Source organism: Halichoeres trimaculatus, unplaced genomic scaffold (genome assembly GCF_033239565.1).
Source record: "Halichoeres trimaculatus isolate MK-OKI-2021-1 unplaced genomic scaffold, fHalTri1.1 fHalTri1_scaffold_9, whole genome shotgun sequence".
NCBI classification, from domain to species: Eukaryota; Metazoa; Chordata; class Actinopteri; order Labriformes; family Labridae; genus Halichoeres; species Halichoeres trimaculatus.
The window spans coordinates 20344030-20370176 of record NW_027437188.1 but is presented as its reverse complement, the minus strand read 5'-3'; the positions used below and the strand labels follow the sequence as shown (position 1 = coordinate 20370176).

The window sequence follows — 26147 nt, the reverse complement described above, 5'->3', positions numbered from 1 at the left end:
CAGTTACTTTATTTATGTTCAGGTAAAAACATGAACCTGATGCAGTAAATTATTGCAGATCTTAGAAACCAGCACATGAACGATTGGGCCAGGAGAACATACAGTGGCGCCCTCCCCTGGCCACAGACTGCAGGTGCACACCACGGTTTGTTCCAAGCCAGCAGTGCAAAGAAAAAAAATAATAATAATCAACTACAGCAAGAAATAAAGACAATATAGAAAATTAAAAAAAGTAAAGCAGACATTCCCACCTCAAACAGGGTGTGAAACTGCATATAAACTTTATTCCATAAATGAACTTGAAATGCTATCTGGCCATGAAACGATAAAATGCGACCAGCCAAATTTTGTGCCCAGCTACATTATGTGTTGAGGGTTGCTCAGAGCTTGGTCTACCAAGAAAACCCTACACATCCGGTAGGGCCCAACAGAAAGACGCTAAACTCTATCAAAATAAGAGCAAAACAAATTTACCTGATCAACACATTGGTTACAACTCTTCGTCTGAGCTGAAGCTCTCTAGAATAAGGGAGGCCAGAACACAATCTCAACTCGGGTAGAGGGGGGGAGAAAAAAAAAAAAAAGATAATATGCGCTCATCACTACCCGCATTCAACCAACTGCAACTCTCGTTTCCACAACTTTAAGCAAAAAGACACACTGGGGGAGAAAGCCGAACCAAAATGCAACACACAAACCGGGGGCCGATATAATACAGAAGAAAATGCGAACAGACAAACTGAGGGGAAGAGACATGAGAACAAAGAGCTATTCTATCAAATGTGTAGAATGAGCAAAGTCTGCAAATTTGTCTGTACAAATGATCTTTGGAGCTAAAGTAAACCTAGCTTGCTCGACGGACCCCGCCCCCCTCCCTCCCAGCCCCATCCTCCCCCACACCCATTGACGCTGTCCACCACTCAGGAGAGGAGACGTCCCTTTTTTAAATATCACATAGCAATGCAATTTAAAATGTCACCCAGATGTTTTCATCTTTTTTAACATTACTCAACTACTGATATAAGTTTGACTCTCTTTTTATATTTTAAGTTCTGTGAGTCATGGAACACCCTTCCATTTTTTTATTTTTTATACTTTTTTTGAGAGACAGGGGCAGCAAATATATATTTAAAGTCTTAATTTTTCTGCAAGCTGCTTTCTCTAACAAGAAGGCTGTACACATAGCCTTGATGTATGTGATTACAAAAAAACTAAGAAGGAAGTCATGATTTCATCAGTCGCTGTAGAAGGCATTTTAATGTGAGATGTGGAGAGATCAGGAAAGGTGGAAAGACTGCTGGCCTTCGCGGGCCGCAATCAACAGTTTCTCTCGCATGGTCTCTATGCTGGAGTAGTCAGGCAGCTTCAGGTAGTTGACACAGGTCATGACTGAGGGGAGGAAGTCGTCTGGGTTTTCTGTTGACTCGAATGTCTTCCTCACAATCGTCAGAGGGGGATTCAGGCTCCGGAAACCTGACACAAGGAGAAAAAGTTGCAAAGTGCCTGGCAGAGAGATGGAAAATATCTAACGTGTCTTATAGCTGGTGATTGTAGGTCAGGGATTTCTGTCTCCTGCTGTTTGGAAATGCTCCTATAATGACTTTGAAGTTGACTCTCATCTGAGATGACTCACCTCCAACGGGCAGTCTGGGGCTTCCTGTGACAAACTGAAGGAAGAGTCTCTGCTGCTCGGCATCGAAGCTGCTCAACACTTCAAACAGGAAACGTACAGCACGGCTGCAAAAAAAGGATACCATAAGCATCAAATATGTCAAAATGCTGCAAAGAAGCCAGGAAAAGGATTCTTTTGTACTGCACACTGAATAAAATTGTTTTTTCTGTCAGTTCTGCTGATCAGAGAATAATGAAGTGTACGATCAGGATGATCCTAAAGTTTTTGTGACTGTCACATTTTTGTTTGCTCTCACCTGTCATGTGTGTAGCCGTGGTCGGGTCGACAGCACTCCATCAGTGTCTTGACATCCCACGTCTCTGACTTACTGCCACACAACAACTGGTCCAGCTACAGAGAGAGAAGCAGAATTTAAGAAGAGAAAAAGGTGAAAAGGGAAAACTTTAAACCATTAAAGCGAAGAAAAAGAATCATCAAATGGACTTGCCTCCTCTGGGTAGAAATACTGCAGGTGATGCAGGGGGAAGACAGACTCAAAGCCTTCCCTAAATGACTCAAATTGTCTGGACACTCCTTCATTTAAAGTCCAGTACACCACCAACTGCAGGAAGAGAAAGGGAAACAGTTACCATAAGTGGAAAAGCACAAGCAAAGAGAGTGATGAGATGGATAATGTGTGTTTCTATACCCTGAGGTATTCCTCCAGGTTGTAGATTGTGACTGGGACGTCTTTGCCGCCCTTTTTCAGCTCAATGTTTGGGAATCCGGGAAGGGTGAAGTCCAAGCCCAGGTCCTCCACTGAGCAGCCGTTCATGTTCAGGCTCTCCAGTGCCTGTTGCAGGGTCTCCCTCGTCTGTTACAAACAAGACAAAGGTTAACATAAACAGGATCGGTGAGAGACATTCGTGACGTGTTACTCCACAGCCACAGAAGACCTCTGAGCTGTGCCTCACCTGTGATCGGTCCTGTTCCAGCCTCTTCTTCTGGCGGAGTATATCCTCCAAGTGCTGGATGGACTTGGCCACACCAGGGTCAATGTTCACCAGGTCGTGGGAGCTTATAGACATCTCGTGTCGTAGCATCCACTTATAAAATGGCAGCCCCAAGGGCAGGTCCAGCTGGAGAGAGGAGGAGGAGAAGGAAGAGGAGAAGAAGGAGGGGAAGAGGTTTTAAAGTTGGTTAAAAAGAAATGAAGGAAGAGATGGGAGCAAAAAAAGAAACAAAAAAAAGCAGAAAAGGGTTACAAAACTTTTTTTAAAAGCTGCAAAATATCATGAATGTCATCTCAGGTATAATCACTTTACTTGGGGGAGGGGGTGCTCAGTGAGACTTACCAGTCTGAAGTCCATAATGGCTTTGGCCATTAATTTTCCTAAGAAACGGAACTTCATTTTTATTTTGGCTATGTGTGCTGGTTTGGTTGTCCTGCCAAAGGGGACGGCAAACAGTCCTCTGGTGCTAAACATGTACTTAGTTCCCTCTTGGCTTCCTGTGTGAGCAGAGATACAAGAACCATGAGACCAAGTCAGACATAATCAGCACATTTACACCTTCAACATGTCAACAAATACATCCAACCATTACAGGAGTAAAAGCAAACAACTGGCTGTCCTTGTATCACCTCTGGGGTTGAAGGTGTAGGCTGTGAAATAAATTACCTTTAGGATTGGCCAGTGTGACCTCTTCTCCCCTCCACAGGCCAAGGTCAGCCCGCTGGAGCTCCTGAGACACCAGAGCATAAAACTCAAGGGTGGGGCCGAGACCCGTGCCCACCTGAAAGACGATTAGAGTCAGGTTTTCTTTCCTCACATCCAAACTCTGAGGTTAAATTTGCATGTGGAAAGTGATCGGTATGTTAAATAATCGTGCTAATCGTACCTCGTTCTCGTACTGAATCTCTAGCATTGCCCTGGAGCTGCCAAGATCCTGCATCACAGACTCCGCCTGTTTTAAAAGCTCATCACGGTTTATCGTCCTCTGAAGGAAGGAAAACAAAGAGACAAGGGACTGTAAAGTTTGATGTTGACTAAACTGGAAACAATAAATGATCCAAATTTTTATCTAAAGTAATCCCAGATGTATAACATGAACATTGAAGTAAAACATGACAACACAAGCACCTTCTTCCTGTCAAGACGTGGTGCAACTCTGCTGTCCTGAGAATCTGATTGGTTGATCTCTGGATTTGTGTCCAGCAGACGCTGCATGGCTCTGTCGCGATCAAAGGCAGTTACATAGAATAACATCTGCCGGGTGTCGAAGGGGAAGAAGAAGGGGCTGCAGAGAAAAGGAAAAAACAACAACACATCAACACATTTTTTTTTTTCTAGTAAAGCTGGACTTTATGGAAAAGATTTTTTTCTTTTGTCTTTCAGTCAAAGTTAGCCCTTACCAGGTCTTTCCAAGCTCAATGAGCCAAGTAGGGATGTTTCCCGTCATAATGACCAGCGGGTCTTGTAGCTGACGGTTAGCTTTGGCTGTCAGCTTACTGTTTATAAACTCACTGGTAGGAATGATTTCCTTACACACAGCATTCTGCAAAAAAAAAGAAAAATGGGTCAGTTTTACTTCATGCCATGCCTTCTTATAATTCTTTAAATCTCAATTCATAAAATCCATAATTTTTCCAACACTTTACAACATATGCACGAACTGTCCTCTTGTGTTTCCTGAAGAGAGACAGACTTACTTCGTACAAGTAGAACCAGTATCTACTGATGGAGTGCAGCACCCTCAGCAGCAGGTTGACCTCTAAAGAGGGGTCATCAAAAGTTATAGTCTCCGGTGGCTCCGAAGTGAGGTATGTCTCTAAGGGATTCAGGACACTGGGACACACACCATCTGGAGGGGAAGAGAGAGGAGTGTAAGAGGCTGACAGTACAACCTTTTCCCCTTGGAGCCTGCCTTCCTGTACTGAAGAGACGCTGAGGACCCTCACAGAAATAAAGTGATGCTTTATTTGTAACATATGATTGAGGATTGATTAATTCTCACCATGCCACAGCTCATCCTGCTTCTTGGCGTTGCGAGGTGAGGTTTTGGTGGGAGCAGTCTGGGCTCGGCCCCTCTTTCCGCCGACAGCATCTTTGCTGCCATCCTCATCCTCTCTCACAGGTTTATACCTGTCGATACAAGACAGCACATTTTGTTTCTGTCCTTCTCTTTAGACTTTGTTCAAAGGACAGTGGCTCAATGGGAGTCATTACCCTTATTGCAAGACTGAGTAACTGAACTTGTAAAGGAAAACTTAATTGCTTTAAATAGACACAATGACTAGCTAATGGGAGTCAATCAAATCTTAAACAGTTGTCCCAATGCTGGAATAAAAGGAATCGGGTTCAAAATAAGGATAAATCTTTACCATATTGTGTGCGTTTTGGTCCAGATGCCAGCTCGCCCGAGTGGGTTTGCTTCATCATCCGTCGACTCCCTTTCTTCTTCTGCTTGAAGACTGTACTGCCGCACAGCTTGGTATACTGTCATGTTGTAAGGTAACAGGTGGTCACCTATGTAGAACTGTAGTCTGTGACGCACACTGCCAGAATTCAAGAATTGTGCCGCCTGAGAAAAGAAACGATGATATTCAGTTAAAAGTTTCATATATACAGTTATTTACATTATTGAACTGGTCAAAAACCAAAAAAAAAACAGAAGTGACCAATAGATTCTAGCGTGAGGTTAATCTGGCTTGAACAAAATGACACACCAGTGATTCGTCTATTTCATCATCTGAACCGTCATCGTCACTGTCTTCATCTTCTTCTCTGATTCGGCCGTATCCTGAAAGACAAGATTTAAATTATAATCTCATGAAACAGCAACAAACACTAAGCTCATATTAGTTCAAAGAGAGAAACTGGTAAAATAGCAAACATGTAATGCTTCTTTACAACATCCTCTACTCATAAAATAACAGTTCCAAACCTCTGACAACAAGATATCTCTCAATGGCTTGCACAAGGGCCAAGGGGTCTATCTTCACAGGGCCGCCTTTCCACTGTTTAACATTAGTGCAATCTGGGTGTCTCTGCAGCTGACACTTGAGCTGGTGTGTGTTGAAGAATTTCAGTGCCTGAGAGCCCCTGTAGTGACAAATTAAAACAACATTTTTAAAGATGTTTACAAAGCAGTTTCGAAGTACCTGATTATGCAGGTATGAAGTTATTTCAGTCAAAAATAAAACCACTGACCTGCTGCCATTGCCGTTGCCACTGGGGAAGTCATGCACTTTGACAGGGAACTGCTCCATTTGGCTCAGGCAGCTGTTCATTTTGTGCACCAGGGCCAAGTACGGCCCGTTCTCTGCTGGGTCCAGACGCCCTATAGGTTCCATACCAGGAACCTTGAAAATCAAACAGGAGAAAAAGCAAATGTTTTAGCCTGGAAATATTAGACAGTCAAAGTAATGACATACACATGTTCTAGTCGGGTCCCTCACCGGACAGCCTGTGAACACGTGGAGGAACCTCTTGAGCCGCACATCTCGGCTGAGTAAGTCCCTGTCACTGTTTGATGTCAGGTATACCAGGAGCTGCTTCACCAGCCCGCTGTGCTGAATTTCAAACGACGACACGTCAGATTCTGATACAATACTGGAGATCTCCACCAGGCACTCCATGCCTCCATCCACCTGAAATAACAGAAAACATAAAATGATCAGAAAACGGATTGCAGGTTACATTTTTGAAATTTTAAGCCAAGAGGTGCTTCTTCAGCCATCTGTTTGTCTATTTCACATTAGACTGGAACTGATGACATAATCACGGCTAAATAACAAGGACAACTAACAGGACAAGTATTTTAGTTTTTGAATGAATTTCTCCACTTTAAGTATTATTTCTACCTGCAGGTTGAGCTGCTCAGTGGCTGTGCAAAGTCTCTGGAGTACATTCAGTGCAGGGTTGCTACCATCCACATTTTCAGAGTTAAAGTAGCGCTCCACGAACTTGGTAGCCTGTTCTTTGATCCAGGCCTTAATTTTGTCTCTGTAAACAAACAAAAAAGCACACATTATAGAGAGTACCCATTCGTTAACCTCATAGAAAGTCACTGAATATTCTGGTTGACGTAAAGAAAAACAGCTTTCTTTTCATTCTGAGTATTGAAAAGAGTGAATCTCTCTTCACTGAGAACAGTAATGATACCTGTTGTTTGAAATTGAATCCTTGGGAGGTGCCCTTGCCAGGCCGCTCACTCCAGCCGTGCGAGAGGGTTCTGAGTTAGCATTGTTTGTCTGAGCACCCAGCTTGCCCCAGGTTTTGGGGTTAAGACTGGCCAAGAAGGAGGATTTTGGTGACTGAGTACTGGTAGGGCTCTTAGCTGTGCAGAATATAAAAAGACTGGTTAGTGATTTGTTAGCTCTGACAGATGTGAAACCACAAATGCAGTTCAGCTTTGATGTACTTCAAATGATCAGTTACCAACAAATGACTCAGTTAGATAGAAGAAGAAGAATAGTTAGAAGGTTGTTATCATTACTAGACATCATGCATCAATGTAGTAAGCAAAACAAACAATATACAACACTGTATCTTCCATGTTTATAAAAATGTGTTGTGTAGTAATCTCATGGCATCACATTAAACATGTCAGGAAGCCTTACACTTACCCTGATTGTCTCCTTTGTCATCATCTCTTGGTGGAGAGTATTTGGGCCTTCTGGGCCCTCTTTTAGGTAGCCTTTTCCTCTTCAGGACGTCACTTAACCGCCTTGGTGAGGAAAAAAAACCCACACTTAGTAGCCTGCTTGCATACAAAACTAAAATGGTTTAAATATTTGCATTACATTTTTGAGTGACATAAATTTGTTCACATAAGTACAGCTGATCTATATGAAACAGTTTTTGATGGTTCACAAATCATTCAAAGTTTATTCAATCAAAAAAGTGCAGGGACAAAATTTACAACAAAAATATGACCTATATGTTGTAAAATATGCTCATTTTAAATTTGATATCAAGAAGGGTACGTTTATTTCTAGGAAACAAGGAGACCAGTTTCAAGAGTTGTGAGAGTAAAAGTCCTGCTCTTGACCGGTGTCGGACAGTTTAGGGTCTCCTTTATTGTATTTTTCATTTTATGGTGCACTAAATGTTTTAATGGGTGGTGTGAGTTTGTCCCTTTCCTCTTTATTATCAAGAACATGGCCTCCATGACTTCTCAAAAGAATATCATGATTTTGTATTTCATGAACCACTGAACTAGGGATGGACCGATTATCGGGGCCGATATTTGGCATTTTGAAGCATATCGGCATCTGCCTTTTTTTTTTTTGATCCAAAGGCCGATAAGAAACAAATTTGAAACTGGGTTGTTGCGTCTCTGATGCAGCTGCTCCACTGTCTGCAGTCACTACTCAGTCCTCAGCACTGTCCCACCTGATTGGTTACAAGCAGAGCCATGGCTCGGGTAACAGCCAATCAGCAGTTATTACGTTATTGCAGCTACATTGAAATTTTGGAAAACTTTATTTACTGTAGAAAACTTTAGCTATTTATTTTTTTAAGTTTTAATTTAACTTTATAAAACATGCTGCTAAGCCTGGGAGCTGCTTAATAAACTCATGCTTAAAGGTATATGAATGAAGTTAAGTGTTGGAGTTTGTATTGTTCAAAATTTTGACACTAATATTTGCACTTTGATTGCAAATTAATATCGGCTTCAAATATCGGTTGTCGGCCTCCTTGACTACAAAAAAAAATCAGTGTCGTATTGGCCCAGAAATATCCATATAGGTCTATCTCTAAACTGAACAGATTCTCCACAGCCCATATTGAATGAGCTTGTGCCTGGGGAAGTTGGATCATGGTTATACACAAGTTTCTTTTAGCATGGTGCAGGACTAAGCTGCATTTGTGGCAGGAGTGATGAACTGTGTGCAAGGACATCAGATTCTGTAAGTGATTCAGAGCCCATGTAGTAAGTGAGTACCGCCTGTCTTCTGTGCCAACTGACAGCCTGGAGACCACAGCCATCAAGTCTGAATTTTTGGCCATGTCCCTTTTTTACAGTGTCTCTCCAGATCCTGTAAATCTATTTAACAGTACCCAAAGTATTTGCTGTTTTATGATAAATTGTTAAATTTGCTCACACTGTCTCCCTTAAGTTTCCTTTTAGTACCCAATCATGATTTTGAATTTTTGTTTGTATTGTGGGAATTATTCAGTGTTTTGTTGTCCCTGCCCCAAACATCCACAAAGTGTTGCTAGTATTGAATTATTTCTTGGTATGTGGTCCTTCAAACAAAGCATTTTTTTTTCAAAGGTGACATGTTGTCTTACTCTATTTTCGGAGTGAAAAATGTTTTTAAATGATCTCTAAACCCTCACAACTTGTTTCTATCAACATTTTACACCACACAGTAACTTTTTTGGAACGAGGGTTGTTGATAAATCAACACTAGGGTTTACAGATAACTCTAATAATAATTTCCAATGTTATTGCATCCTCAACTCTAAAAAGAGTCCATAAAATTTATTGCAAGGCAACAAAATTAGCTCCAGCTGTTTATAGCGAGTGCGGTTTGTCTAAGTCTCGTTTTCAGGGTGGCACTTAATTTGGTCCTTGGTTAGGAATTTATTTGAAAGAAGCTTCAGTAAACAGCCAAACCAAAGCCACACGTGGCTCCACACTCACCCCTGTGGGCTGAGGTCCAGTGAGTCGTCCATGCTGTGCTGGAAGCTGGGTGAGCCCAGATCAGGAGTTGCATTATTAGCAGATGTAGTGGATGCAGTGCTGATAGTGGTGGTGCACAGACTGGCTGTACCGCTCGGGCAAGCCTTTGGGGGACTAGTGACCAGAAAACTCTCCGACTCCGAGAGGTTCTTCACCTGGTGCATCACACCTTGAGGACAAAGGAGAGTATAAAAGTCACACCTTAACATAAGCAGTCAATGATCAGTTATAAACTGAAAGAAGTGTTCTGCTTTCTGTTAAGCAGAAAGAATGGGACATATATTTTTCATGGTGTTATATTTACCTTCTCGCCTGAAATAGACACTGAAGACATCAGGCAGCTTCTGCATAAGGATCTCAGCCATCTGTAGAGAACCCACTACAATCTTCAGGTCCTGGCTGGATAGCATGGAGGCAATGTGACTGCAAAAAGAATAAAAAAAGGTAAGTAAACCTACAAAAAGCTGTCACCAGTGTAGCACCCAGGACATTAAACAGTTATTTCCTTTTTTTTTAGAGCCTGAGAATCTGAGTGAAGGCCCTCTTGAAACCCTTAGGGTTGTTATTATTTTTCAGTGTGCGCCTTTAATCTCAAATTTGGTGCCCTTCGTTTCAGATAAACGCCAACGCTCCTAGCCACAAAATTCAGGTGTGAAAATTTAGGTTTCCGGTATTTGCACAAAACTGTATGCTCCATAACGCCCCCCCAGTGGCTTAAAACTACAGCCCCTCCGGCTACTTTGAGCCACAGGCCTGAAATCTCAGGCAACTAGTAACTATAATGACCAGGCCTACAAAAAAAAGTCTCTTACGTCCATGGCAAATTCAAAACAGGAAGTTCGCTTCATAAAGCATCACTAATTAGGTCAGTCCTTTGGTTAAAGGGTGTCTATGACATCTCTTGAAACCAGGAAGTCATTGTAACTCCTTCATGAGGTCCAATTTCATGTACACTTGCTGAAGGGACCACATAGCTTTCGGCTGAAGCAGATGTTGCCGCACATGGGGCGGCCAGGACATGCCCCGATGGGCACACGTGGGGTGAGCAACTGCTCACTGCTGCTTGCAGGTTTATTTTTAAGTGTTACTTTTTCCCCCAAAACAATGTTTCCGAGCTGTTTTTAGTATAAGTATAAAAGTAACCGATTGTCACAAGCATGGTTACCTGGACACAGCATGGTTCCTCAGCACATCCTTCAGCAGCTCTGCGTCAGCAAAGTAGATGATCCTGAGGATGGCTCTAAGGCACTTGTGTCTGACAGCAGGGCCGGCAGATGAGCTGTACACCTCATACAAGACCCCAAAGAGAGTTTTGATAAAGCACTTTGCCAGCTCAGGGTCCTCCTTCATTAACTGAGCTCGTGCATCTTCTCGTCGAACCTCCTGGTGACTCCCTGCAGATAGACAGCGAGCAGTTTGTGTTAGCTTACAGAAAGAAGGGAATGAAGGGCTGTGTTAAACACGTTGGTTTTAACATGCACACAACAAGAACCTGAACTAGATGATGCATCGATACCGATTCTGATATTAAGTATTGGTGTATTGGTCCCCCTCAAAGCTGGATCAGTGGGAAGGGGCTGATCCACTGCACCGATCCAGGAAACCAGCTCTATGCCTTTTTTATTTTTCGCTACTTGATTTAAAATGTTACCTCTGATGCACTCCCTTTGTTTTTTGCTGCATCACCAGTCTACAGGGTAAAAATGTTCACAATTGAAAGGAGCTTGTGTACATTGTGATGCTTTGTTTTGCTGGTAAACATTGAAATATTTTATAGTTTAAATAAATATCAACTTAAGTAACCCTATATACTCATTTTTTTGCCTTTTACCCAAAACATTACCAATCTTATCCCACAGTAGGGCATGCAGGTTATTATTGAACACTGGAATCGGATCAGTACCAGTCACTTCCCAAGCCAAGGTATCGGAACCAGAAAAGTTGGTTTGGTGCATCCCTGGATAAAATATTTCTGTGATCTTTCATTAAAACCCTCTGATAGAAGTATCAACCAACAAAATGTTTCTGGTTTCTTCTTTCTTTTTAAGACTAAACAAAGAGTACATTAAATAAATGTGTTTGCACATGCTTGTATTACCTGTGTTGGGGTTTGCCAAAGGATTTGGTTTCCTCTGGATGCCACGTGCTGTCCCAGTGTCTTCATTGATCTGCTGCATAGAGTTGAAGTCAATTGTGTACACACGGCCAAGGGTTGACAAACTAATCTCATCCTCGCCGTTCTGGTGGGCTGTCTGCAGCACAGAATGATCACCAAAATAAAGTTAGTGTTCAGTCGTGATTGTTAGAGAAAGAGTTAAAAAGATTCTGACCCACTTCCAACAGACTAAATTTTGTCACATAATGCGACATCTAAACATAATGTAATGTATGTATGTAATGTATTAAAAAAAAATCTGTAAAGAACGACTAAAACAACATAAAATCCCAATGCTAAGTGATGCGGTTATATACTGCACTGTGATGTACCTCAATAATGCGGCTGTCAATGCGGTTGTAAGGATGCCACAGTCCTCGGTCATCCCTCCACTGCCAGATCGCTCCCTCTGTCGTCTGGGCACTGCCCTTCTTTAGCATCACATCCACTGCAAAGATGCCCTCTCTGGGTAGGCAGGGCATCAGCTCACTGAGGGGAAAAAAAGCGTGTCAGCAAGGTACAAAATGATATCTAATCCGTATGAACGAGGTGTAAGGATTATGTGTTAAAGGAGAAAAAAAATATTTATGACTCAAGGTTGGAGCTTAGAGGTAAGAATTGTGGCAACAGTACATTTCAAGAGTCTGAAACACAACAATACTGTTAATGACACTGAGCCCAAAACTTGAAGCGGTGTGAAGTGATGAAAACATCTTTAACATCGTACCGGTCCACATCCTGTTTTATAGATTGCACAATGGGATAAAGAAAGGGGGTCTTGGCTTGAGAATAAAAAAAAATGTCACACACTTTGGGTGACGAGGCAGAAAACTCAGTAAGTTGCTGCAGTGACTCATCTGGTTATTCTTTACCTTTTTCAACTTCTCTATCGTTGTCTAATGTACGTCATAACGGCTAAGTTTACTCATTTTAAGGCTACCAAACTAAGCGTTAATATTGACACAGCTTAAACTCACAGCTTGGGGTCAAATAGTTTTCAAATCATTTTCAATAACTTTAAGATCAAATACTTTAATCGCAACACATACTGATAATTCTTTTACTCAAGTTAACTTCATATTCATTTTTAAGACATCTGCAATTAACATGGGACAGAAAATGTGTGATTCTAAATACATCCAGAAGAGAAAAATCCTTCATATTTGGAAAGAGTGCCTTGTAAAAATAAACAAATTTTATTTTTTAAAGTTTCAAAATCATACCAATGTCACTTCAGAACAGAAGGAAGCTGTGTTGTGATTTTACCATATAAGGGAGGTCAATTCATACAGCTCCTGGGGGCTCCTGGGTACGAGTTCTATTTGCTCCTGGCAGCTGCCGTTTGATGCACCACACAGGAGGAACCGCAAAGTTTCCGCTATATCTGTTGAGAAGAAACAATTTTTTTCAGTCACTGTCCAGCCTAAAACATAACATTTTGGCACACAATGTTCCAATGTATAATATTCAATAGTCAATAAAATGTGAAATAATTTGAAGATTAGTCAACTTGAATCAGAGAGTAGATAGTGAAGCAAATACATGGCAAAAGAAAAGTATTTAAAAAAAAAAGAAAAAAGGTTTGACTTGAACAATGGGATGTGTGTTAATTTAAAAATGTACACCTACACACATATACATACAGCTAAGTGCTTTGTGGGCTGTAAGGTAAACATCCAAGCCTTGAAGAAATCAAAAGGAGACTACATGAAACTTGCATTCATAAATAAGAGTACCTGACTGAACAGAAGGATCTTTACTTTCATTTTCTCTCTTTTTGCCTTGCAGAAAAATAGTAAGTATGCATGTTGCATTTATGTGTATTGCATGAAAAAAACAAGTCTTGATGTCACCAGGCCTCATCCACTTGCAGCAATTATAAGTAAGAGAGAAGAGATCCCTTGGTAACGAGTTCATACAGTTTAAGTACATTAAGTCTTTGACTGAGTGGGAAAGTATTAACTGAGTGGCAAGGGCTGGACCCATATTTGTGTGTAAGTGAGAGTGTGTGTTTGTGTAGGTGATGTCAACTCACTTTGCTTCATAAGCTGGACTGCCAGGCAGGGGCAGTTGGAGCACATGAGAGAAAACATGCGCACGACCATGATAAACATCCCCGAGCTGAGCACAGGAGGAGTTACTACAAGAAGCTGCTGAATGTTGGTCAACAGGTCTCGGGATGCAACCTCCTGCAGCAGGTTCTGGAGGTTCAAACATAGATGTTTACTCTCACATTAGGCGTGTGACTGATCTTCAAAAAGGGCAGGATAAAGGAAAAAAAGAGACGAGGAACATTACACCATCGATAGACATGGTGTTGAGGTACAAACCTCTTCATGTTGAAAGTTGTCCACCAGTCTGGCAAAACAGAGACAGGTACTTTCCACTGACTTTTTATCCTGTAAGAAAGTATTTGAAGCAGGAAGGTTACTAATTGAAATGCAAAGCTTTTCAAAAAGAGAAACATCTACAGTTCACAACTTTTGGTTTATCTCAGTAGCTGAAACTGAAAATGACCAAAAATGACTAAAAAGAGGAACATATTGATTACTTTTTATGTTTCATAAGGAAGCCCAGTATGTGATTGTTACACACTGATACCTACGGACGTGGTAAGATGATGTGTGCTCAGCTTTAAAAAAGCATGAACAACTGGTAAACTGTAATCATTTAACTGAGACCATGAAACGTTTAACAAAGAGAAGGTGGTGGTGGCTGACAGAAGAATAATGGTCAAGCTGTCGTCTCTGATGGACAACATGACCTCCCCCTTTCAGAAGACTTTTTACCTTAAATAGTCTGTGCACATTTCCTTATTGTATTTTTTTTTACATTTTTTCTGGGTTACATACACATTTTTTTTATTCTTTCTGATATACTCTGATTTTAATTTTTGCACTTTACACTTTCTTGTTTGCTGCTGTAGTCCTAAAAAAATCCCTGTTGTTGGACGAGCAAAGGATTATCTTATCTTACAAGCATTCATGTTACTTCCCACACATGCAACAAAAGTCTTTCTCTAACCATTTGTGAAGCATAGAAGTTAAGAAACCTGACAATATTGTTTAAAAATCCCTTTCTGTTATGTAATTATTATGCTTGTATTAATGATAAAGTTTGTGGAATGTCAAAGAGAAGACATAAGTAAAAAAAAACAGTGGTTTGGCACATTTAGTTCTGACTCAGCAAAACGTACGTGATGTGTGAGTCTCTGAGTCAACAGTGGCAGAGAATCAGCAACAAAGTGGAACTCGTCTGGAGTTATGCTCTGGCAGCAGTTGGCCGCGATGGCCAAGGCATTCCTCTGAGCATTGATGCTGAAGAACTCTAGGTAGAGCAGGCAGTCTGCGAGCCCACCCTGAGAGAAATGGAATGTAAAAATTATTCTCGGGTATGATAGCAGCAAACAGCCAGGACAACTGAAGATCAGGACAGAAGGACAGCAGGAACACTTACAGCCTGCAAAATGGCTTTGCTGTGTCGCCTTGACAACATCTCCAGGGCAGTCAGGGCCTGCTCTGCTACGTCAATGAACTGGATCACCTGAAGCTGTGGACAACAAAGACGAATGTATAAACAGCATATCAAAGGGATGCCATTATGGATTCAAAGGCGATAATGCAGTCAGTATTACCTTCTCCAGGAAGACAGGGATAGCATCGACCACCACAGCAGAGGATCGAGGGAGCGCCTCCATCATATATGTGAGAGCTCGAGAGGCATGATTCATCTGTGACCAAAGAGCAAAGGCAGTGGTTCAAGAGAAAATAACGAATCAAATAACTATATTTACATACATTACAAGGAAAAATCGTACTTACAATATCAAAGTTATGCTCCATTTGTAACAGTGTAATCTGTGGAAGAAAGTAGAGTGTTTTTTAAAATATGCATTACACTCGCAATCAAATACTGTGTACCCGACACATTGCTTAAAGCTATACAAATGCAAAAAATTCAAATGCAAAAACGAGACTGACCAAAGCGGGCACAACACTCTTGACGGGGAATCCTCCGAGTGTTTCCTCATTGCCCATCACCAGCAGCTGGCACATCTCAATAGCAGCTTGGAGCTGCTGAGATTCATCGCCTGTGGCCTGCAGGCCTTGTAGCAGCTGCTGAGCCTTGGAGCCTGCAAATGAAATTAGCAGAGTTTTAGAGCTTGCGCTGGTAGAACGCAGATATAACAGCGACTTCTGACTGTTTGTTTTCTCCTGTGTAATCTCGCTTTTTGTGCCTCGACATGACTGCGCCTCTCTGCTCAGCTTGTGTCTAAGTGTTGTATTGATCTGTGTAGACAGCAGTTGGTATGTTAAATGAAAATTCAATGACCAATTTTTAATGTAAATTCAATCATTTAAAACAGACTCAACCCAAAAATCCCAGGTAAGACATTGATCATTCTTCTAAAAGAAGAAGAATAAATGTGTATATTTCATGGAAAATCGCCTTGTCTCTTCACCATTTCCTGTTACAAGCCACTCCTGATGACTGTACTATCTACTTATGGGTACTTTATGACTTTATCCTGAGGTCACACTTAGTCCAGACTAACAGCAGCAAATCATGCAGCCAACACCATTCAGAAACAGCCACAAGAGTAGGGAGGTTGTGCTTACTGGCTCCACTTCCAATGGTCCTGTGGAACAGCTGGGACATGCGGGGTCCCAAAGGCCCAAAAAGATGTGGAGGTAGACCTCTAGCCTCCAGTAGGGCTGGGAGAAAAACGCACAATTAAAGAAAGTGACTCTTCAAAACATAAAACTGCTCATTGAATCACAGGACATAAAGATATAAAGAAAAATAAAGGTTGTGTGCGCACACCTGTTTGTTGACATGTTAAACAGTGATATCGACCACAGATGGTGAATTTTTCACTGAGAGTATTTAGAAAATAGGAATTTTTAGAATGTACCTTGAAGCCTTCCCATTTCAGAGTCATCTGACTCACTCTCTCCAGAGGTGGTCATGCCCACGGCTCCAGCAACTGAGCTTGAAGCTGGGAACAGAAACAGTATTAAGTCAAAATTCTCAATGAGAGTTAAACACTAGAGAAGTCTCAAGAAAACACTTAAACCCCTGTTGACTGGGGGTTTGTGAGTCCATTACTTTACTAAAAATCTGTGTCCAGTTTGATTATAATGTTTGGACTTCCAATGGCCACATGACAATGTGGAATTTATGAAACAGATCAGAACCACATCTGGAGATGGGTTGAAATGCAAATCAAGATTTCAGCGTTATAAAGCAGAGTGCATATGATCTAATGTGAAGGAAAGGCATCAGAGAATTCAAACTGTATCTAGTTGTTTGTCAGTTCACATGAGTATGTGGTTAGAGGGAGGAGTTTTAGGGAAATGTACGTTTAAGGGTCAACAGATTTCTGTGACCAATATAAATGATTATTAGAGATTTTTGTGAGAAGGGTGCATTTTAGGGCACAAAGCAGGTTCCCTCCTTCTTTCCGTATCTCTGTCTTAACCTGCAGTGTCGGCTTTTTTTCACTGGCAATGACTTTTATACAGTACATAATGTGACGATTGGCATTTTGACTTTTTTGTGGTGCCAGTGGGACTTTATTACGACAGTAACCCAGTTTGTGCCTCTTTCAGTATGTGTGTGTATGTTTTTTCAATGAGCATACATGGACATAGATACACCACAGGCAGAAGTAATTAGAGGTTATATTTTTTCCTGCAAAATAAGTGTGTGAATTTCATTCCTTCTAACTCCTTACTACATAATGTGTATGATTTTTTTTCAGATTTTTATGCTATTATTTATTGACTCTCTTATTTATCATAATTATTTTTTATCATTACTATTTATCACTATTCATTTAAAATTAGCTACCCTAAGCAAAATCAACACTTCGAAAGATTTCTGAGATTTAGAAAAAAAAAAGTGCAGCTACTACTGTTGCTGCTGGAACTATAGTTAAGTAGTTGGCAAACTGAAATATTTGGGAAACAAACTAGAAACAGTTTTTTTTTTAAGTGTAAAGCGTTGATTAACAGGTAGGCATAATTCATTTAGTTAATAATTGGTGAAACAGTTACTATTTTTTGGCTGTGTGCACAAATGAAGTCAGACCGATGGCAAACAATGCAAACCGTTGTGCCGATCAGATTCAAGAAACAGTCTGTCTTATTAGAGTCTTCTTTTGGAAGAACTACAGGTGTGGTACTAGCACTGAAGACTCTATTGTATCATGTAAGGTACCTGAAGCCCCTTGTGACGCCTCATCAGTGCGAGCAGCTGATGAGTTGGCCCCATCCTGATTGTTGTCGGAGTCAGCCATTTTCTCCTGTCGGCGAGCGTCGGCTGCCCCGCGCTTGCCCAGGCCTGAGCCCCGCCGACTGTTTTCACAAAAAAAACAAAACATAAACAATATGAGTGACAGCAGGGTAAAGTATAACGGATCTTATTTTACATCACTGATTCAGATGAATACAAAGCAGTGGATTCTATAGATATTCCTCATGTTTAAAAGGTGGTGCTGACAAAGGCTACTACATATATAGGTGTTTTCTATAACCTGAAGAAAAAATAATCCAATCCCCATCAGAGATGATTTGGGATATTTCAGAGTCTACATGATGATAAAGAAACTGATGAAAACTTTTGTATAAGCATTTAATGCTCAGAAGTGGTGAGTCCGTCACATCAAACCCCTTTGAAGTACATTGTGTGCATGTTGCGTTTTCTTGAGCAAGCCATAATTGTAATTGAGTCATTTGAACTGTGTGGGGAGAAAAAAATAGAGCTTATAATATGTATTCGTCCCTGAGCTGCTGTACAATAACAATAAACACTGAGTGGTTCTTTTGCACCTGCAATTAAGCCCAACAGTTCTGAGCAGATGTGAACAAACCAGTAGCCCAGCTTGCTGCATGTGCAACACATATAAACAAAAATTGTCCCCAGCATCCCCCGGGACATTCCTCTTTTCTTTTCTTTTCAGTACACACAATAACAAGACAGGATTTCAAAAATTTCTCCCTTTACAGGGCTCCAAACTAACACTTTGTATCGACTGCACCGGTGCACCTAGCTTTTTGTTTTTATTCCCTACACCAACACAAAATTTAGGTGCACCTAAAATTTTCATTACACCACCTTCAATGCTATTAGGTCACTTTTCCATTGCTTTCCAAGACTGTCAAACAACATTCATAAGAGATGACAGCACACTACTGAAACAGATAAAAGTTCTGCTTGATAAGAAAAAGAAGACATATTTTATTAAGGTGTTTTTGCGCATATTTAAGTAACCAAAAACTCAAAAGAATGTGAAATTTTGAACAACCTAACTTAGAATTTTGTGCACACATCAGATCATTTCTTGAATTAAAGTGATACTCCGGGATGGAACAAGTTGGGTCCTATCGCAAGGTTTAGGGCAGAAATTACCCCTACAGCAGTGTTTTTGTGCAGCAGAAGCCCAGAGCGCTCGCACCAAAGACCCCCTCCCTGCTCCTCTGCCAGTTTCCTCTGCACTCAGACGGGGCCAATTTTTACTTGACCAAAAATACAAATAAATGGACTCCCACCGAAAAAATCTGATATCGGTCTGCATTCACTCTTTATTTAGAGAATATTCAGCGCGTTACTTTCACACAAAACACAGCTAAATAAGGCTCTAGTTCTCATTGTGTCGTAAAACGGCGCTACCTCCGCTGCAGGGCCACAGCTGGGTACGAGGCGCTCACCGCTAAGTGTATCAGTCCGCGCGCGGCGTGCCAGATATAAACAAACGCAGGTAGTCTGCCAGGACGAAGACACGATGAGAACTAGAGCCTTATTTAGCAGTGTTTTTGTGTGAAAGTAACGCGCTGAAAATTCTCTGAATTAAGCGTGAATGCAGACCGATATCAGATTTTTTCGGGGGAGTCTGTTTATTTGTGTTTTTGGTCAAGTAAAAATTGGCCCCGTCTGAGTGCAGAGGAAACCGGCAGAGGAGCAGGGAGGGGGTCTTTGGTGCGAGCGCCCTGGGCTTCTGCTGCACAAAATCACTGCTGTAGGTCAAGTCAGCATCTTGAGGATTAAAAAAGAAAATTCAATCAAACCTTTAAAAATTATTTCTCAAACTTGCTCAGTCTTATGCAAAAACCGTGACACCAAATTTTTCCATTGTTTCTGGTAATCTTTGTGTCTATCCACCAATGTAGCCATTTGGAGATTGGGGCAGTTAAACAATTAAACGCACTGTAGGTGTGTCTCGTATTTATTCTATCCACGTTAATGTTAAGCTACAGAGCCTTGCCTTTGACATTTCAACTGGATATCAATATTTACGCTACAGACAACACTTGGCTATTAAGGTGATTCATACCTGGTGCTGGCACAGGAGCCCGTGGTCTTCTGGCGTGTGCTCCGCCGATAGCTGGGGAGCTCTGCTGGAGGAGACTCGCTGCGCTTCTTGGTAGATTTCCTCAAACCTACGGTGAATAAGAAGGACATGTCACTCATCTGGTCAGATAACTTGACTCTTAAGGTTGCTACAGCAAGTCTCAGAGATAACTTAGATTAAATTACATAACAGCTTTCTTTTTGTCTTTTAGCTTTTGTCCAATTTTAAAGACTACATTTCACAACATGAACGCTTTTAGGATGCAAAATATGGTCAGTATAGCTGTAAGAGCATTACACCCATTAATGCTGACTGTTACCTTGTGTTACATTTCAGTATAGTAAAGGCTCAAGTGTTGCCTGTTCAGAGCCATGTACACTGACTGAGAGGGTATTAATAGTAACCCAAGCATGGCCCTATGACAGAACAACCTTCATGTTAGATCTCTGACTCATATCTTGGTCACATAAAAATAAACCATTATAAAAAATGCACTTATTTATCAAGAACATAAAAACATTGATTCCTGTCTGTGTGTGATTAAAAATTAAGACAAATTGATGCAAAGCTTAATCACATAAAAACACACAGGTCAACATGAGTTTAACAGAAGTTCACAATGCATCTCAAATTACTGAAATCCACTCAATGCACTTGCAAATATTCTCTGCCACACGATGCTGCAGTTACTGTTAGTTCAACGCAGTCAAATAGAAAGACAAACTAAGTATAACACAATCAGATTGTTCTATGTGCTTACTCACCATTATGGATAAAAGTAGCCCAAGTTTTATGTATTTAAAGGTATCTGAGGCTAAGAGACAAGGCTATAGAAGCAGAGGTGAACTTCTTCCCTTTAAACAGAAGCAGCTTACAAGTCCTTTCCTGCCCTCAAACATAACCCCGGTCAGCTGGTGAGCCCACAAGCTAAGCCAACTTAGGAGGGGTCTCTCCATTTAGGCCTGGGACCCATGGCAGAGAGCCCACCACAGTCTCTATCCCCCCACTCCTACCAAGAGCTGTCTGACCCCACACTGACCTGCACAGCTCACATTCACTTAACCATTTGTTAGGGGTGGGACAAAATATTGATATGGCAAGAAATCTTCGTACTGGCTCACATCAGTAGTGCCACTGAAAAAAATCATGCTCCCTTTTTCAAGTTCTTGAAATTCTATTCCTGCAATGTTTGGATGAAATCTTTCACAGATACAGTTAATTACTGCGTTCTGAATATAATTCTTCTATGAATGCATCTATGGTGTTGGGAAAAACAAGTTACAACCCATCTCCAAAGCTGGCAGCAGGCACACTGTCATGCTCTCTTTTATGTTCTCAGCTGAGGTTCCTGGAACTCATTTGTAGTTTTCCATCACCACTTAAATGAATGTACTCGTTTGATAGATCTATGATGATGATGATGATGATGATGAGGCACGCAGGCAAGTGGGGCTGTGCAAAATTATCAATATGGCAAAGTACTGCAATATTTGCTTACGATAAAGCATTGATTACCCCAACATCAAATCATTAAATTGATCAAAGCGTCTTTTTTTTTAACTCGCATTCCTGTAATCACACCGACCTCCTGTCCTGCTGATGCTGTTGTTTGGCTCATAGGCTCATAGCTTCAGCAAGCAACCGGAAGAAAGCAGCTCTGGTAACATTCAAATTAGGAAGTAGAGATGACTTCTAATTTTGTCAGAGGTTCCGTTATAAAGAATTATATTTCATTTTCTGAATCTCCACACAAATGTGGAGGAGTCAATGCAGGTGCTCTTTATTTTTCTTGATGATTGCCTCACAACAATACCCTTAGTTTCACCTGAAAGTCACACTCAGCCACAACACAGGCAGGCTGCTTTCATTCACAGGTCAGCCAATACCAGCGATTTGTTTTGATGTTTTTGTCTCATTAAGAGGTAGAGAAGAGAGGCAGTGATGTCATCTGTTTCCCTTACATTTTGTTCAGTTTGACTCCACACTTCTGCACAACAACTGACAGAAATGCCCCAAGAAGAAAAATATAACAACAAACATCTACACATGCCTCTTTGGATTATAAGTGGTGACTGAAACAGAATATCCCCAAAATTATTTCTGCCTATTTGGTGAAAATGGCACTTAGTAAGCCTTTTGCAACTCATATTACCTCCACCAAGGATGTTGTGTTTTTGTAGAGAGTTTGTCTGTTTGTTTGTTTGTTTGCTTGTTTGTCTATGAACAACATAACTCAAAAAGTAATGAAAAGATTTTGTTTAAATTTTCAGGAAATGTTCAAAATGCGATAAGGAAGAACTGAAATTTTGGAGGTGATCTGGATCACCCTCTGGATCCAGGACTTTTTTTTAAGGATTCTTTATCATTGTGAGACAGGGCTGTTTTCACTATATGTGTATATAACTCCACAATAAATGGATTGCTCTGCAAAAGAATACAAGACAAGGTCACGATAATTTCTGACAGAAGTAAAAGTACTAACCAGATCCTGGCAATATTCTGGATACTAAGATCCAGAATATGAAATTTTTACTGGGTCATCATCATTTTCAACACTGTCAGGTAACAGTTTATCTGACTAACCTGCAACTATCACCAAAGTGTAGCAGACAGTCTGTTGAAAGGGAGTTTAACATTAAAGTAGGACTAAAGAGTTCCGTGACGATCACAATATGCTTGGCGGAGGTCTACTCTCTCTGAGTGCTTTTCTAGTTTTATTTGAAACAATTAAATGCAAGCAGAGACCTTCTCTGTATCAGTTTTATAACAGGATGCTGTTTTGAAACTGAAAGTTCTCCGTTTTGCTCTTGACTCGTATTTTTTGTAGTCCTTGTATTGAACAGGAAGCAAAGTTGTTTAATTTCACCTGTATCAAACCAGCGTTGAAACGTTAAAATAGGGAAGAACAAAAACCTAAATTCAACAGTTTTAACTGAACTGGATTTTAAGTTGTTGTTTTTTTTTGGCTTGCACATCAGTTTAATGCCTCAAAGTGATTTGATGTTACCTGTTTGGTTCGACTCAGAAACAAATGCTTTACTCAACATAGGAGCTACTAGCACAATTCAAAACATCCTTCAGGAAAACAGATTGCAACCTCAACACTTTGATGATTGCATAAAAAGAAAATTATTTAATGGATACATTTTTTTGTGTATTTATAAGTGAAGTCCTTAGATCAGTCAAAGAATCATAAAACTGTCATTGTAAAATACTATGATCTATAATTCCAAAGGATTTTCTTCCTTAAGTTTGCTGTAAGATTGTTTAAACAAGGCATTTGCGACCTTAGGTAATTGCAAGTTTCAAACCATAAAATACATACGTTTGTGCCGATTTTCAGCAGAAAACATTGTTAGAGTTTTACATTTTAAAAACTCAGTTAGGTTGCATTGTCATCCTCGACATCTCAAAGTTACATATTCAGACCTATGCCCAACCCTGCAGAGACTATGTGAGTTTGTTTGACTGCAGATGCTTCTCCACTCTGCCTTCTGTGCATTAACATATCATCAATACAGCGCCTTTATAAACGCCACTAATGGAAGACTAGCTTACGACTCAATATGAAGGTCCCCAAATTTGACTCAAAAACATTCTTGTTAGATAATCCAAAGACCAGAACATGCTTCCTGTGGTTTTAAGTAATATTACGTATACTTCTTTTTACGTGTTTTTTCCTTTTTTTGAGAGGTGTTCCCCTGTAATTATTACATTCATTTCACTTAAAATTATTACAAATGGGTGATATTGTGTTCAGACAGTGTGCTACTTATTTATTTATTTTATTTATTTGTTTTTTTTGTTTTTTTTTGGGGGGGGGGCAACTTTAGTTTCTCCACACAGACAACTGAGCAACCTGCAGTGTGCATGTGTTGGGCTATTCTCCAGTTTCAGGCTTCTTGTGTTCAACTCTGACATCTGAGCCAATTCAACAGCCCAGTGAAGGCCGCACTCAGAACATGTGAACTAGATCAGCTAGTCCAGACACATGTTACTGGATGAAGGGTGTCTCCAGTTGTATTTATACTTGAAACATGAAAACCATGAGTTACTCAGAAATCTGGACAGAGGTTTAGGCTTTGTCAGAAGTCCATTCTTGGTAACCTGTTGGTCATAAAAACTCAACCTAGCCCTCACTGCGGAACTCTAAACCTAAAACACAAAAAAGTAAAGACAAGAAAGCCTCAAAGATCTACTTTCTTCAATATTGTTGCAACTGTGCTGATAATTGAATTTCTATAAAATTTGATCAAAGCTAATGTATTAAGCCCCAGCAGTTAAGATAAGGTTGAACTGAAGCTTCTGCTCCTCTGCTTGGATTATTGGTCCTAGCAGTTTAAGCTTCATTCAAACACTTGAGACCAATGTAGTGAACCTCCACATGCCACTGTAGTCTTGTTCACAAAATTAAAAGCAAAAGGAAGAAGAATCTGTTTTTTTCTTCCAGGTAGTGTGTAATCTAGTACACTGGGGCATTTAAAGATTTAATTTGAAGAAGCAAACCTTGGATGACAGTAAAAAGTAAGCAACAGTGGAAAAGTACCCAGATCTTGTACTTTTACTTTCTAATCCTAGCAGCATGGGAAATGGTGAAATCTGGGGTATCTTCTCAAAAGAAACCCTGATCAAGTAGAACATGGTCTGAAATGAAAATATCAGTGCATGCAATTTTTTTGTGACTGAAATAAAAGCTTATTATAAAGACGTTGTCACAATGCAGACAAGACAGAGTTCTGTTTAGTTCATATGTGATGTCTCAGATGCCTCTACACTACAACTGTTCGCAGATAATCATAATTTAGCCAACTAGTGGTTAAAAAAGTGATTTGTTAGTGTACAAGATTCAAGTACTAGGCTATTGCACCAAACCCCATGCTCCCTAATTTTTTCCCTCCAACTAACTAGGACTAAAATGTCCCCTAATAAGCACCAACAGAGAATGTTGTCAGGCATTGACTGGCTTGAGAATTTCTGGGACTATACTTGAAAAATAAAGACAAAGTTAAACAACTCACTTGCTAGTTTAGCTTGTAATCCTGATGGCCCAGGCTTGGAGGTCTCAGTTTTGGAGGATCCAGGTAAGGACAGTTTGGGTTTTGGCAGATTTACTTTGGGGTTGAAGCGTGCTGCCCACTCAAATTTTGAAGAGCTGGTAGTTTTTGCCTGCTCCTTGTCACGGGTACTGCGGCGTGGTGAGGGGCTTGAGGCTGAGCGAGAGCGTCGTGCCTTGGTCTGATCTTTTCCCTGTTTGACTCGGGCACCCTGCGTTGTGGAACTGTTGGTGCCTGTTGTGGAGGAAGAGGAAGAGGTGGAGGCAGAGGAGGAGGAGTCTGTCACGTTGCTACACCCAGCTTTGGCTGAGGCGGCCGATTTAGACGCCAGCTTGGTGGGTTTTGCTGTTCTGCCCTCAGTACGATTGGGGAGGGACCCAGCGGTGCTACTTAGACCGGGGAAAGAGTCTGCTTTCTTCCGTTTCTGGATTGGTGAGGCCCCAGTGGCCCCGCTCTTCTTGCTCTGACCTCGGCCTGACAATGCAGGTGGTTCTGGAGCAAGTGATTTCTTCTTAGACTTGGCTGGGCCTTTCTTGGTCTCTGAGGTATTGTCTCTGGCTGGTGGGAGCGATTTGGGCTTCTTGGCAGGCGTTGGTCTGAAGGTACTAATTTGGTCAGGAGCTTCACTTCTCTTTAACCCTCGGGTGCCTTCACTCTTTGACTGGTGGCCTGGTCGCTCTTGTTCAGATGTTCCTGCAGCCTCTGGTTCGTCTTGTAACACAACTGAAGCCACAGACAGAGTAAGTCCGCTTCTGTCAAGAAGAAGGAAGGAAACAACACCATTTTAGAGAAATGTTCCAACGATGAGGAGTGTTAAATCAAAACACCAATTTCATCATATTCATTCAGATGACAACAAAAGCTAATTGTGTGCAATACTTTTTTTGTTTCCTTTTTTTGAATTTACTTTGTTTTACAAAACGGAATCCATTACAAACCCTTCATACACACACGCACACACAAGTACCAAGTAGATAGGAGGGGTACCTTCTTGAGCTGTGCCCTCTGGACAGGCCAGTGGCTGAGCTGGAAGTGGCTTTGGAAGCCTTAGAATTAGGTCTTCTACTTTCAGGTGGGGAATTTGCTTTATGTTTTACCTGCTCTGACTGCAACCTGTAAGGTTGGAAATCAAAGAGCAAGTGATAGCCTGGGTTTTGGTACTGGAGCCACATAAAAGAGACTTGATTAATCCCCAACTCTTTTTAACCGATTCTGTTTGCATTTCCTCTGATCGCCAACACTTGAGTAGCATGAGAAACAGCAATCAAAAAAACGAGT

At 40.9% G+C, this 26147-nt stretch overlaps 1 protein-coding gene across 5 annotated transcripts in view; it reads right to left on the bottom strand.

Moving 5' to 3' along the window:
* Nucleotides 1-26147, bottom strand: part of trip12 (thyroid hormone receptor interactor 12) — a 29735-nt gene continuing 3588 nt past the window's right edge. For 3 of the 5 annotated variants that reach the window (XM_074679129.1, XM_074679130.1, XM_074679131.1), the window contains exons 3-42: nucleotides 25857-25982; nucleotides 24834-25621; nucleotides 19798-19903; nucleotides 17685-17821; nucleotides 16378-16461; nucleotides 16082-16177; nucleotides 15443-15594; nucleotides 15284-15319; nucleotides 15097-15192; nucleotides 14919-15011; nucleotides 14659-14820; nucleotides 13793-13861; nucleotides 13498-13663; nucleotides 12729-12846; nucleotides 11795-11951; nucleotides 11406-11559; nucleotides 10473-10701; nucleotides 9612-9730; nucleotides 9269-9476; nucleotides 7242-7342; nucleotides 6778-6952; nucleotides 6477-6618; nucleotides 6072-6263; nucleotides 5824-5975; nucleotides 5558-5715; nucleotides 5340-5413; nucleotides 4995-5194; nucleotides 4628-4755; nucleotides 4323-4474; nucleotides 4026-4168; nucleotides 3754-3910; nucleotides 3512-3610; nucleotides 3292-3406; nucleotides 2968-3122; nucleotides 2587-2751; nucleotides 2322-2486; nucleotides 2121-2234; nucleotides 1929-2023; nucleotides 1634-1737; nucleotides 1-1473 (exon numbers count right to left, since the gene is read on the bottom strand). In XM_074679129.1, the coding sequence (XP_074535230.1) occupies nucleotides 1277-1473; nucleotides 1634-1737; nucleotides 1929-2023; nucleotides 2121-2234; nucleotides 2322-2486; nucleotides 2587-2751; nucleotides 2968-3122; nucleotides 3292-3406; nucleotides 3512-3610; nucleotides 3754-3910; nucleotides 4026-4168; nucleotides 4323-4474; nucleotides 4628-4755; nucleotides 4995-5194; nucleotides 5340-5413; nucleotides 5558-5715; nucleotides 5824-5975; nucleotides 6072-6263; nucleotides 6477-6618; nucleotides 6778-6952; nucleotides 7242-7342; nucleotides 9269-9476; nucleotides 9612-9730; nucleotides 10473-10701; nucleotides 11406-11559; nucleotides 11795-11951; nucleotides 12729-12846; nucleotides 13498-13663; nucleotides 13793-13861; nucleotides 14659-14820; nucleotides 14919-15011; nucleotides 15097-15192; nucleotides 15284-15319; nucleotides 15443-15594; nucleotides 16082-16177; nucleotides 16378-16461; nucleotides 17685-17821; nucleotides 19798-19903; nucleotides 24834-25621; nucleotides 25857-25982 (6079 nt within the window). In that variant the 3' untranslated portion in view covers nucleotides 1-1276. The remainder of the gene's footprint in view (nucleotides 1474-1633; nucleotides 1738-1928; nucleotides 2024-2120; nucleotides 2235-2321; nucleotides 2487-2586; nucleotides 2752-2967; nucleotides 3123-3291; nucleotides 3407-3511; nucleotides 3611-3753; nucleotides 3911-4025; nucleotides 4169-4322; nucleotides 4475-4627; nucleotides 4756-4994; nucleotides 5195-5339; nucleotides 5414-5557; nucleotides 5716-5823; nucleotides 5976-6071; nucleotides 6264-6476; nucleotides 6619-6777; nucleotides 6953-7241; nucleotides 7343-9268; nucleotides 9477-9611; nucleotides 9731-10472; nucleotides 10702-11405; nucleotides 11560-11794; nucleotides 11952-12728; nucleotides 12847-13497; nucleotides 13664-13792; nucleotides 13862-14658; nucleotides 14821-14918; nucleotides 15012-15096; nucleotides 15193-15283; nucleotides 15320-15442; nucleotides 15595-16081; nucleotides 16178-16377; nucleotides 16462-17684; nucleotides 17822-19797; nucleotides 19904-24833; nucleotides 25622-25856; nucleotides 25983-26147) is intronic. The other 2 variants (XM_074679132.1, XM_074679133.1) reach the window with 2 other exon arrangements.